Source organism: Lepidochelys olivacea (genome assembly GCF_965140295.1).
Source record: "Lepidochelys olivacea isolate rLepOli2 genome assembly, chromosome: 22".
NCBI lineage: Eukaryota > Metazoa > Chordata > Testudines > Cheloniidae > Lepidochelys > Lepidochelys olivacea.
This window is the reverse complement of record NC_140432.1, coordinates 18,379,296-18,392,816: the sequence shown is the minus strand read 5'-3', so window position 1 is coordinate 18,392,816 and position 13,521 is coordinate 18,379,296. Positions and strand designations below refer to the sequence as shown.

At 41.8% G+C, this 13,521-nt stretch overlaps 1 protein-coding gene across 1 annotated transcript in view; it reads left to right on the top strand.

Moving 5' to 3' along the window:
* Window positions 1-13,521, top strand: part of ZBTB16 (zinc finger and BTB domain containing 16) — a 177,141-nt gene that overhangs the window by 93,500 nt on the left and 70,120 nt on the right. Inside the window, exon 4 of the mRNA XM_084611800.1 lies at window positions 12,564-12,650. Within this exon, the coding sequence (XP_084467926.1) occupies window positions 12,564-12,650 (87 nt within the window). The remainder of the gene's footprint in view (window positions 1-12,563; window positions 12,651-13,521) is intronic.

The following is a 13,521-nucleotide window of genomic DNA, read 5'->3' as shown; positions in this document are numbered from 1 at the left end:
TTGGGGAATGCCAAAGCTTCTGATTCTGAGCATTTGTCCCTTATACAACTACAAAGCCTGGGTGGTGGATCTCTACCCATAGTCCTAGACCACATTGGGCTTTCAAAGGCATTCCTGGTTGTCTGTGGATTGAAATATCTTGTAAAATCAATTGATGGATGGGAACTGGGGAGGTGGATAAGTGCAAAGAGTTTTCTCTTGCAAAGGGGCCTTTGCTTCATGTCGGGGAGTTTGCTTGGCCTTTGGCGAAGGGAGTTGGTCCATGCCAAGACGTTATGAAATGAACTGTGGAATAAAAATGTCAGTCCACCCCTAAATTTGAGATGCTGTGAGAAATTTAGGTTGTGCACTGTGCCATTGCTGGGGTAATGTGGGAGCACTGGCAATGTCCAGGAAACATGCTCTGGTCACACCGTCAACCTCACAGCATGTGAAGGTGGTTATCCAGACGCCCTTTATGTGAACCATTCAAGAGGCTTGAACAATTGTCTAAACATCTATAACAACTTGCTACAGATCTGATTGTGCGGAACCACTGTACAAGGCTATTTGTGGGGCGGCTTGGAATCTATGTGTTGCAGAAAGAGGGCTGTGTAGGTTTTGAGTAGAGGGTGGGCTGGGTGTAAGTCAGAAGCCACAGGGTTTTTTAATTTACATGGCCAAGGTGTCCTTATGGATGCGGTGATCTCCCATTGAACCTGGATGCTATTTTTCTTCCCTGATGATCTTTTCCCACCTTCTGAGAGCAAATAAGAACATTCAGGCTGATCTGAAATGCATGCACTAGTCAGCCAGATTGTCCCAAAGATAACAGTAGATGTTTATAAACCTGCTTTAAGCAGCATAAACCACTATGATTATGCAGGAAACGGTATTCAACAAGCTCAACTTGGGTTGGGTGGGGGCTGCTTTTATATCCCAGGCAATTGTACAATGAGGGTTACATGGAAGCCGAAAATTGTTCCTTTGCTCTAATAGCACAGCACAGACCATTACCTTCCAGATTTAAAAACGAAATGAGCTCATCATATCTAGTGACTTACCCTGACATTCATGCTCAATTTAGAAGTCTGTCTTTACCTTTTAAAACCTATGCTTTTTATTTTTCTTAAATTCACTGATTACTTTTTTTAATACTAACCCCCATTCCCACCCCACCCCTAAAAAAAACCCCAACCTTTTGCATTTTCCGATCACAGAAACTATTCTTGGTTTCCTTCTTTTGGCCCTTGGATGTATTTTTGATATAAAATACAAGACATTTTTATAACTGTCTCTTCCACTTTGGGTAAAATAGAGGAAAAGGGAAAAAAAATAATAATAAAAAAACCCCACAGCAGCTTTATGTGGGCAAAAGAAGAAAACAAGAGAATGGGGTAGAGAACAGGCTAAATTTAAAATTGTAATTGGCTGACTTCCACAGGCTTGCGGGTGTTTTAATGACTCATAATAACTTCATTTAAAACCAGCTGAGCAGAAAATAGATTGGAGAGGAGCCTCAGGCCATTATGGATTTGTGTTTTTTGTTTTTTTTTTTGGTTTTTTTTTGACAAGCTCTGTTTTCGGCAGCCAGGAAGGGTCCTCATAGAGGGCTTGGCTGGGCTTTCTCTCTCCTGGAGTTGGTGGTCTGCCCAAGAGAGATTGTATAGAAACCAGTTTTTTTTAACTGATTAAAAATAGATGCCTTGAGGTATTATTTTAGCATCAGTGTTGTTTTTTTTTCTTTGTACTTTTGATGTGGTAAATGGAACATAAATACAATTGTTTTTGAAATTACTGAATTAATTAGGTAGTAAAGTGACAACAATGCATAAATTTACTTTGCAATTTAAAAAAAAATCCATATTTCCGTTCCACATTCTTGTTATGTACAGCATTTCAAAAAATGTGAGGTTATATATTAATCTCTTGTGTTTTAGAAGGGGGTGGGAATATATTTATTATACGTGAAACGCTCACTGGTGAGTTGTGGAAATACAGCTGGAAGGGAATCCTGTATTCACTTAGTCATTCTGATCCCTTTCAGCCTCCTTGCACTAGACACAATGCCAGAGGAGTAAGAGTTATCCCCTCCTTTTATTTTAAAGTAAATGGGCGAAATGTTTTGAAGGAATGCACTCTCCAAACGCTTGCTCAAACTTGGGTACATAATATGCCACGCTTTGGGATTAAAATGAAACACCTATGCGGCAATCAAGTTTAGTGTTGAAAACAGTGGGTTGAGGGCTTTTTGGGCCTTCAGGGCATGATGAAAGGAAGTGGGTCTAACAGCTGTCATTTCCCAGACAGCCCAGCCAAGACTGAAGCTTTCCCCTGTCAGAGAGAAGAGGTTCCCCATTCTGCTTACAGATGGTCATTGGTGGCTGTTACTTAAAAAAACACAGGAGCCTATTTCTATAGCTGAGTAGGGTTTTTAGCTATCCTCCTTCTATTGACTTTTAATGGGAGTCAGAAAACTTAGAAAACACCTTATGCAATTCACTGAAAATTCACACCAGGTCTGTGAAGAGAATCAGTGAAGAATGATGGCATAATGTTTTTGCCAAGTCTTCAAGGCGGGCTTGTAACCAGCAAATGTGGTTTCGGTAGTATCCAAATAAAGAAAGCTCTGGTGGAAAGCCTACTTTGGAATCTATCACAAGCATACTGGATGCAATACATTGAGAGAGAACAGAAGTCCTAGAATTCTGGACTGCTTTGGTGATCTTGTTAGAGAGACCTTAACGTGGTTGGGAGCTTTGTTTATTTTTTCCCTGTTTCTAGGCAGTAGTAAAGCACTTAGTGGCTGCATGCAAGCCCTGAGTTGGATGTTGTCCCACCTGATCCTGGTGAAGAGGATGAGGATGGTACCTGAATGCAGTTGACTGGAAAACTGCAAAGGTCTTAAATGAATACCATGAGCAAGACTTCATACAATCCTGTTGAAAAATCTCTCTTCACCAGGCTGAGTTTTTTGATGAATTAGAGGGGCTTCTCCTGGGCTCTGCGATGAGCTGTGGGGCTGGGCTGAATTAAAGTAACACCAGGAAGGTGAGAAATCTGGAGAGAATTCCATTCCTTTAACCCAAGGAAAGTCCTTGTCAGATTCTTCTGTGGCTTACACCCTTCATGCACCTGCAAGTGATCTCACCGCGAGAGCCCTGTAAGTCAGGGTGGAATATGCCCTGTAATTGTCAGAGCATCAAGGAATCCTCTTGCAGACTGATTCCTGTAGACAAGAAGACCTCTGGTAGCCCTTTGACACAAAGACGCTGCTCCTGCCACTACTGTTCTCTAAGGCTGTGCCTGTCATCCAATTCCTGTGGATAAAAATTGCAGTCCTTTAATGCGGAAGCATGTCGTTTTCTGGTAATCTCTCCCCCCGTCGTAGCCTGTCTTCTGTCTTTCTCCTCTCTGCCATCCCCATAAAAGTTTATCACAGTCAGGGATGGTTAAATGGGTGCAGGAAAACAGTGTTTTAGTAAACTGTAAAATTAGTTGGGAAGGTTAATGAGGCATTACTTGTCTGCCTTTGTAGGAAAGGCAGGTTTATGAAGGTAGCTGAACACCTAAGCGGAGGAGTGGACTTGCAGCATTTAAAGGCAAAAGGGTCCTTTTATAAAACCCTGTTTGAACAGATGTGCTCAGTCTCTCATCTTGATAACATTTATGGCTCTAAATGAAATCTAGTAGAAGCAGGGAGGGGGTGGAAGAGCGCTTAAAACATGGTGTTTGAGGTAGGAACAGTCGGTTTCATCTTCATGTTGTATGTTGGAAACACACCTCTGGATGCTCTGTGCTGCCAAGTAGCAAAGGGGCGTGAGAGTCAGAGTTATCAACAGTGCATTTCCATACCCACAATTTTCAGGTCCTCTATTACATCTCAAACACTTCTGTTTTCAAGCCCCAATTTGAATGTCATTTTAGATGTCAGGTACATTTTAATGTTCAGGACATAATACAGTAAAAACAGTTATACACACAGACCGTTCTCCTGGCTAAACAAAACAGAACAATAAAAAAAGCTAAGCACAGCCATTAAGCGCGATGGGGAAAAATTTGTGTCTTGAAAGTCAAGCTTCTAAGAATATATATTTTTACTCTGAAAATGCCAGTGCTGTATTTGTAATTCAACACCTCAATTATGGTGAAAGGGGGTAGAAATCAAAGCTATGAAACAGCCAAGGATCTTTAGATCCACTGCCTGAGCCACAATTAAGGTTTCAGAAACACCAAAGGCAAGCCAACGAGTGTCATTTTTAACCAGTTAGAACATTTTACTACTTCCTTACATCAGAAGTGTTAAAACTGGAGAGCCTATTTCTTGTCCTCAATAAAGTAATTAAACTGAATGAGTGTTGGGAAGTATTATTAGGTTGATAGTGACTAAAAATAGAAAAGCTCTCTTTTCAGATCAGCTGAGGTTTTCTGAAGACTTAGTGCTATCCTAGTGGTATCACTTAACCAGGACCTTTAAGCTGTGTCTTTGAGACTCAGGATATTTTACAGAAGATGTAGTCAAATGATAAGGCTTGCTGCTTGCTTTATTCTAAAGTGAGAGTTGAACCAGACAGCTGGCAGTTGATCAATTGTCTCTGCATTTTGCAGTGTAAACGCCCAGGGGAGTCTGAAGGATTCTGTTCTTTCTTTTAAATGAATTCAAAATAGTGAGGGCTTAGGGAGTGAAATTTTGGGGTGCCTTTGGTTTATTAAGCAAAAATCACCAAGGGCATTTTCATCTTTATCTGCAGCTTCTGGCAGGTACAGTGGCCAGATCTCAGCTCTGTTGGCAAAGCTCCATTGAATTCAGTGGAGCCACACAAGCTAGGGGCCTGGTTCTGTATATGTAACTGACTCATTGGTGAGTCTCTCCAAGGTAACCAACCACCTCTCCTGTGGAAGGAAAGGAACAAGGACTGGGGCCTGGCAGACAGGCTGGGAAACTCTGTCAAATGCCCATTTACGTTGTGAAGGCAAGTGGGTTACATGGGCACATATCCCATTGATATTGGTTGCAGAGGCAAGGAGGAGTTGAACACCAGGGTAGCATCTGGTTGTATTGCACAAGAACCCACAAGATTATCTAGAAGATCTACAGGAGACAGGTTTTGTTGGTTGTTTTTGTGTTTTATCTTTCATAATCCCATAATCATTCCTGCACATTGATGCATGCAGTTTCCAGATCATGGTTCAAGATGGAGAGTCCAAAATCGAGCTGGATAAAGCCTATTTGTAGAATTCTAGCACAGATTAACTGAACAGTCAATGAGATCGCTGTGTTACCCTTGGTTGTGCCCAGAAGTTTCGTGAATTCGGTGAATATCCCAGTCCAAACTGATATTCCCTTTTGCCTGCATCCTGGCGGTTGTGTGGGCAGCTAGAGCAGTAGAAGGAGGAGGATATCAATATGCTCATATTGTAGGAGGCATGCAAAGGGTCAGACTGCCTGGTAATCAGTAACTGGAGAGGGGCAAGGTGTGTGCCTCTGTAGCTTTTCTCCTATGTGCAGGAGCATCGTGTACCAGCAGTGAGTTTAGCAAACAGAAAGCCCTAGAGACTAGTTTGTGGATCTGGTTTCCTATGGGGCCCCATAAGACTTAAAAAGTCACTCATGCTGTGTAATTACAACAGTGGGCCTGTCCCCATGAGCCCAGCTCCCTTGCGAGGTAAACCTATCCAACTAGAACCAGAAAAGCATAAAACCTTCTTGCAAGTAGAAGAAGGAAACTGCCTCAAGGCTTGCAGCCATGTTACAGTGGTCTGAGGCCTTCGGAAGTTTTTGGTCTCAATTCCGGGAGACAGAAAGAGAAGCTGCCACAAACTCGCCACCATTCTACAGATCAGTACCCCAGATGAGATGAGGAGCTTGGATACGTTATTCTTTTGTCACCTTGGTAACATCCAGAGGAGAGCAAAAGACCCGGGGACCATCTGTGGGGTTTTTTTTGGTAGTTTGTTTTGTTTTGTTTTTTGTATAGCTATACCGGTAAAATTAAGTGTAGAGTAACGCTCTCTCACTTGTATGGAGAGAGTCTACCACATTTCCCCAGTAATTTGGTAGCTAGACAACAAATCATTAGACCTGGTTCCCAAAGAAAAGTGAGATTCTGTACATGAATATTAAGAAATGACTGTTTTTGGGACACACATTTTGGTTGTTCACCCTCTTTATTTCTCTTCGAATTCTAGGTCTTGGAAGAAACCAGTTTGTAATAAGCATGCCACCTGTGAGTCCGTCAGCTTTGTCTTAAGACTCTGCTTTTCCTATGTGCCCCTTCTTTGTCACGCTAAGAATTGTCAAAGCTTGTCAAAAGCTGCAAGTCTAGCTTCCATTTGATTGTTATGGCTCAGACTTACTATTTCTGGCTGTCTTGCCTGGTTCTACTAGAATGGCTTTAATGTGGTCTTGCTAAGCTGCTGGAACTGTCTGGGTCCGAGCAGATTCCACCGGTGCTAGAAAATCCCTGGCTGCCAGGTTCCTGTCGGAGTTTGCCCAGATGTGCTGGAGTGCAGTTTAAAACTTGGCGCTCTTGGCCAAGTATTTTTAAGATGTTCCATTTCAAGCATGTTCATCAATTCCAGTTTGATCTTATTAGCCACGTGCCAATGAACTCTTTTTTCTCTCTCATCCACAATAATTGTAGTGGTTCCTTTCATAATTGCCTTTTGCAGCTTTGCCAGAAGAGTCACAGCTTTATCAGAGACCTAGTTTTGGGGAGCTGCTCCTGTATAACTTCTGAACCCGGTTGTTCTGATAGCACCTAGAGGTCCCTAATGAGATCCAGGGGTCCATTGGGCAGGCATTGTACAAACCCAAAGTAAGAGACCGACAGGCCCTGAAATGGAATGTTTTGCCTGAATAAAGTAAGTGTGTGTGAGTGAGTGAGAGGGAAACCAAGACACATTTGAAGGAAACTATTGACTGTCATAAAGCGCTACTAATAAATAAATAATATTCAACATTCTGTGGGGCAGGGACCATCTTTCCCTTCTACCATCTTTTCCCTCTGTACATACCTTGCACAGTGAGGCCCAGATGCTTCACTTGGATGGCTACATGCTAACACAATACTGGCAGTAGTCGGTTCAGTCAAGGATTCACGCTTAGTCTTCACTTTCTCAACGTTTAAAGGAACCCCCTGTCCCAAATGACAGTCTTCCTTAATTTTGACCAAGAGAATAATAGGTAGGTGCAGTATATAGACACAAATGTTTCCTCTATTGGCTACTAAGTCATTCTTCCAAGGCCAAAAAGTGATGCTAGCCTGTTACAAGGAGGCTTATGTGCTGAAACCTTGCTAGGTGGTACTTGGTGCTCATCCTCTTTCTTGGCTGCCAGACTCCCTACCCCTAATGCCAGCGTTCCTAAGGCACAAAGGTTTTTTGTGTTTTATGAGATAATGGCGTTCAAGTGCTGAAGCAGGCTTCGCTTTACTGTTGTGTTTGGAAACATCACACAAAATAAGCAGTTCTTAATTTTCATCCACATTTATGCTTGGATTATTTATTTCCACTGCCGCCACTCCCTCTCCAAAAGCCAGCAGAAGCTGTCTCTTATCTCTTGCTTGTTCTTTGTGGGCGCTGGTGACCACAGGGGGTTGTTTTGGGGAGGTACAATTAGTGTCTCTGGGGCTGTGGAGAAGGGGCTATAGCTGTTTCTTACGTTCAGGGTGACGGAATAATGCTGAATGAGAGGGTGAGGAGTATGGAGATTTGCAGCCAGTCTAGGGGACAGCAGTGACTATGCAGAATCCTGCTGAATGGAAAAAGCAGCCGCTCCATTGTATGTTTATGCCAGTCCTTTGCAGCACAGACCTTTATTAGGCAGGGGCTATAAATTTACTTGTACAAATATAAATGTAAGCCTCTGAGACTTCTGTGCCAGTTACAAGGCATGCTCTCCATCACAGCTGACCCTTGGCAGCATGCAAAGTTCCATCCCGTTGGGTAGATCATCTGAAGATATATACTGTAGGCAATGCAAACCCCTTACTAAAAATACCCCAAACAATATTTACATTTCAATGGACTAATAGTTTCTCTAGATGTTTTCTTAAGTAACACCAGAACCTTTTTGATGTATTGCTCTCAATCATGACCTCTCCAGAGCTCTCTTTAATAAATATCTCCATTTTTTTTAAACCCTGTTATAATAAGCTCAGATGTTGGATGACATTTTTCCTGGTGACTCACATATTAAAATTAACCTTGAACTATTTACATGCTCAATCACTGCATTCTCTTCTCTCTGCCCCCTTCCCCCGCCCAAGCATGTGTACATTACAGGAATTCTGGCTCTGCATCAATTTTTGTTTTGTTGATTAAAAAAAATTCCCTGCCTGGAGTACACATCTACTTGAGTGAAAGAACACACAGTACTGGCCTTTTGAAATTGGCAGGCAGTGTACTGTTCCCTGACTGATAAGAGGTACTGTAAATAAAACTGTACAGCATAGCCTGTTGTAAAATGCCCTATGTCTGTACTTATTGTTCTGACAGCTTATGCTTTTTTGGGGTATGCTGTTTTGGTACACTCTGTACTTCCTTATGTAACCAAGCATGCATATCTCATCAGAACATTCAAGATGTTTATTTTAAAATCTCAAGGAATTTTTCAAACCCTCCATTAGATGCTGGCAAGCTCTTTATTTTCTTGTTTTGCATTTATAATATTAGTCTTTGAGATTTTTTTCCCTCCCTTTCTCATTCGAGTTGCATCTCTCAATTTTTGTTTGTGGGTTTTGGGGTGGCATATGGGGGTTAGCAGTAGTTCTGTCTCAGGCATATCAAAGTACATGAGCCAACTTCTCCCAGAGGGGCAGCATTTTTCCGTTGCTTTGCAAAAACTGCCTATTGAGCCTGGAAAAATGAATAAGATTTTCTACTGTTGTCTGTCTCCCATCTTGTCTTGATGGTTATATCTCCTTTGAAGATGGGGTGGAGGCGGTTGGCTTGTTTGCTTCTCCAGCCCAACAAGACTCTGCAGTCAGGCTTCGGTAGCATCACAGCCTTGTGGGTTTGTTTGTGTCCTGGTCATACAGCATTGTAGCGGTCAGTCCCCGTTCAGATTTCTTTGGCAGATTTCTTTGGTACATACAGTGTCCTGACCCACCTACTCCTGACCCTTGATAAACATCTTGAGACTAAAGAAGAACCTACCCAATCAGAGAACTTCATCTTCCACATGGGCAAAAGAGACAACACTGCTATACTTGGGTCAGGGAATGCTGCAAATAAGCAGGTTCACAGCCATGAGCAGTAAACATCCAGGTCTTAATGGTATCCAGGACAAGTGGAAAACAACCTGAAGGTGTTTAAGTGATGACCTATTTTCTGTGTTGCCTTAGCTGATGTGGTACGTTATTGAAACTTGCTGCTGTATCAGGTTGATGTAACTTCCGGGGTAGTGCCTCCCATTGGGGGTTTGAAGGAGTTTGACGCATCTGTGCACTTTTGTTGCCCCAGTGACTGTTTGCTATACATTATGTGCTTTCCTTGCACGTTGTTCAGTGGCTTCATACTTCAGGATACCTTCGCCTATCCATTGTTCACCAACTGCTTTTCGAAAAGTTTATAGAACTAGGCTGTATTAATTTAAACCTGGACAGTGCAGTGCAAGTGCTTATCAAAGCTGCTTTTATTTTAATAAAGCACAGCACAGAAACTTAACAAGGTGTTCTGTATATCATAGGCTCCTAGGAAGTTAGAGACTGAAAGCGTCTATTAGACCAAAGAGTATGTCCTTCCCTTCGAGTTCAGGATATAATCCTCCAATGGAGGTAGCCAATACTAAACTGATACTGCCCTTGATTGAAGCTGGAAGGCAGGGCTGCAATGCTAATAATGCATGTCTGTATTTATAAGCCAGGGCAAACTATTATATCTGATATAATTAATGGCCTGATTTTCAGAGTTGCTGAGCACTCCTGAACTACCATTGAGTTGAGTGGCTGTCTGGGGTTTTGAGCCCCTCTTAGAATCAGGCTATTAAAGCCCTGCTATACATCTGCCTACATGTTTTCATTTTTGGCATGCCATCCGCTCAAACTGGCTTTCTGCCTACTGCATGTATCGTTTTATCCATTTTCTAGGAAAGGCAGGAAGTTGTCTCAGACTGCCCCAAACTTGTTAGGATTCTTCCTCCAGTCACATATTGCTGCTTCTAATGCAATGTGGCCAACCAGAAGAGGAGAGCAAGCACAGAAGTGAGTCATTTCAGACCTGCTGTATTTGATGTGCAGGAACCCCAAAGTGCATCTTCTTTAAAAACAAAACAAGACCTGCCACAAATTAGCATATGCTTGGGGTTAAATGTGGACTACACGCTTTTTTTGTTGCTGTTTTAGGAAAAGTAAATGGCTTGAGAACGAGCTGGCATTTGTCTGCAATCAGATTGTTCTACCCCAAGTCTCAGAGATGTCAGCCTTTGGCTATTGGGTGCATGTGCAGTACCAATAGGGACTGTACTGGCCTTTTGGGTCAATGATCCAGGAACAAAACATTCTCTGAGTAATCTCTGGCATGACAGACTGTAATAGAACTGACCTTTCTAATTATGTTGGTAATAGAGCTGTGTTTGTTATTAAAGCAGTACTTTGTTAGTGGAGGAAAGAGGCAGCTGGCATCCTATCCTTGCTTGTTCTCTTTATCTCCTTCCTCTTTGAACTAGGGTAGCGTAAGCTTGGCTGCAAGTCAAGTTGGCCACATCCATATTGTATTCAGGTCCTATCCCATAAAGAAGCTCTTAAGAAATAATCTGCCTGAATAAAAATATATACACTTAACAAAAAAATTACATGTAGCTGAAAGAAGCAAGTTTCCATTAATGTCTTTTTAAATGTGTAACCGGCCATATGATGTCACTGGAGTGTTTTTTTTTTGTTTTGTTTTGTTTTTTTTTAAGGGAACAGCCATGTGGTTTATGCACAGTTGAGTTGTTTTGAATGCAAACTTGACATCATACCGAAGGCAGCAGAGAACAACATATGCACAGTAAACAGGCAGACTGTCTTATTGATTAACAGATGAGACCTCTATTATCGATCAAAGCTTGGCGAGAAAATTTATCACTTTTAATTTCACTGCTGCCAAATATTTCTGCCCGTGAGCCAGCCGTTACTAAGGCAATTTAAAGGCAAAGGAATTCTCTCTTTAATGGATCTCACGGCACCTCTGTCTTTCTCTACCTGTTTTGTCTGCACCTTTCTCTAAAGCCCTGTATTTTTGAGGGGGGCAGCGAAGTACTTTTCTTCGTATTAAATTTGGAGGGATGGGATGAGGATGAGAAGTGCCATCTGAATTCCTGGAAATAAGCCACGTAGCATTTTGGTATCTCATGATGGGAACACTTTCAAATGTAGCAGGGGAAGCTATGTAGCTAAGGTCTAAATGACAAGTGAGGTAGCTGGCGTTTTTTCCCCACATCATACCAGTTTGAAGATTACCCTGTCATACTCTAATCATTATTTAGTTTTCTTACAGCAGATGTATCAAACTTCAAAATCTAACAAATGCATTCACAGCTTTTTCCTGGCAGCATATGCTTAGAAGATTGTGTATATTGTTAATCTATTTTTATCTGTAAGTTACTTATCTGCTGTTAGACATCCTGTTTTTTTCTCATTATAACTAGAGCCTCTGACCCACTATATGCAGTGCATGTTGATAGCAATTTTCTAAGAATTCCCACAAATACCACATCTCTCTAATAGTCACAGAAATATCTGTGCCTTTCACTAAATTGTGTTGTTTCTGCCACGTTTCTTATCAGATGGTTCTACTTTCTTTCTTTCCTCTCCTCTTTAGATACTGGTAATAACTGCTACAATTGGCAGAGAGTGCGGGAAAACCAATTAAAATTAGATCAGTTACAACTCTGGTGAAAGTCACTGATGTCTAATGATTTTTTTAAACAAATATCTAATTTGTTGGAAAGCAGCTCTTTGATTGTAAAGAGCAATGTAATATTAATAGTGTATTTTATTATTAGGCTGTTCTTCTGAGCTGCTACAACTGTATGTTTTGTTGTGTTGTGTTTTTAATTTTGGTGCTGCAGAAGACCCACTGCTCCTGGATAAATTGGGATCTATGGGTTATCTTACTAGGTGTAAAATATTTGAACTTTCACTGACCCATTCAGTAGAACGTTTCCTCCCTTTTTGGGAATGATCCGCATTTGTATCACTTTCACGACAGCACAAAGTGATGCCATAGAGAATTGCTCTATCCTGTCCTCAAGCATGGATAATTTGTATTGCATTATCAAATACTGATTGGAATACTGCTTTAGTTAGCAATGTTGGATACAGACTTGTTTAACTTGTTCTGGTTTGACTTATTACAAACAAAATCCACATTAATTGCGGTGTTTTGAAGAGTCTGACAATGTTTTACTTGGCACAGAGACTCTTACCTTAAAGTTGTCTGTGTCTGTCTTTCCTTCCTGCTGTACATTAAATGGTCCCTGTTGCAATATCGTCTCTGACAAAAATGTTTACAGATTGTATTTCTGTTGGATCATCTGAAGACGTATATTGTGCCTGGGTATCTTCATAATATGCTCTTTATTTTTTTTCCCTCTCTAGCGGGTGCCAAAGCGTTTGTCTGTGATCAATGTGGTGCACAGTTCTCTAAAGAAGATGCCCTGGAGGCGCACAGACAGACACACACCGGTATGTTGACTTTTTTTTTTAAACACATCCCCAAAAAACGTAGTTGGTCTGCACAGTGACACCTGGTCGAGCAGGCAAAACTTTCCAGGAATCCTGGAGAGAGCCAGACAGAGGAATAAATGATACATTTGTGTGGTGTTCACCTGTCTGTTAGCTCCAACTGGAGATAGCAGATCATACCCTCTCTCCCCAGGTTCACACACAGGTTGATACAGCAAGATTTTTTCCTTGTAAAACAATTTTTCTTAACTCTCAGAGCTGTTCCCAAAAGCCCTCTTTTACCAAAAACCAAAATCAGAGTTCTTTCTACCAAGAGAAAAGAGAGTGTTCCCAGGCTTGGGGGAAGAGGGTGAACATCTTTTTGGCCCCCTTTGTCTTTTCCCATTCAGTTTCTAAGAGGTGATCCTTGTAAAGTGGGGGGACAGGAGCCCTATTTCTTAAGGATGCTCAAACTTCTGTATAAGACTGTGCAGAATACATAGGATTGAAAGGATTCGTTTTTTTCCAGTAAATGTTGATTTCACTGCACATGCACACGCACAAACGAGCAAAAGAAGAGATGCAGAAGAGATGGCCAGCCCTCTGTGGAGATAGAGGTGGTTAGGGACTATTTAGAAAAGCTGGACATGCACAAGTCCATGGGGCCGGACGAGTTGCATCCGAGAGTGCTGAAGGAATTGGCGGCTGTGATTGCAGAGCCACTGGCCATTATCTTTGAAAACTCGTGGCGAACCGGGGAAGTCCCGGATGACTGGAAAAAGGCTAATGTAGTGCCAATCTTTAAAAAAGGGAAGAAGGAAGATCCTGGGAACTACAGGCCAGTCAGCCTCACCTCAGTCCCTGGAAAAATCATGGAGCAGGTCCTCAAAGA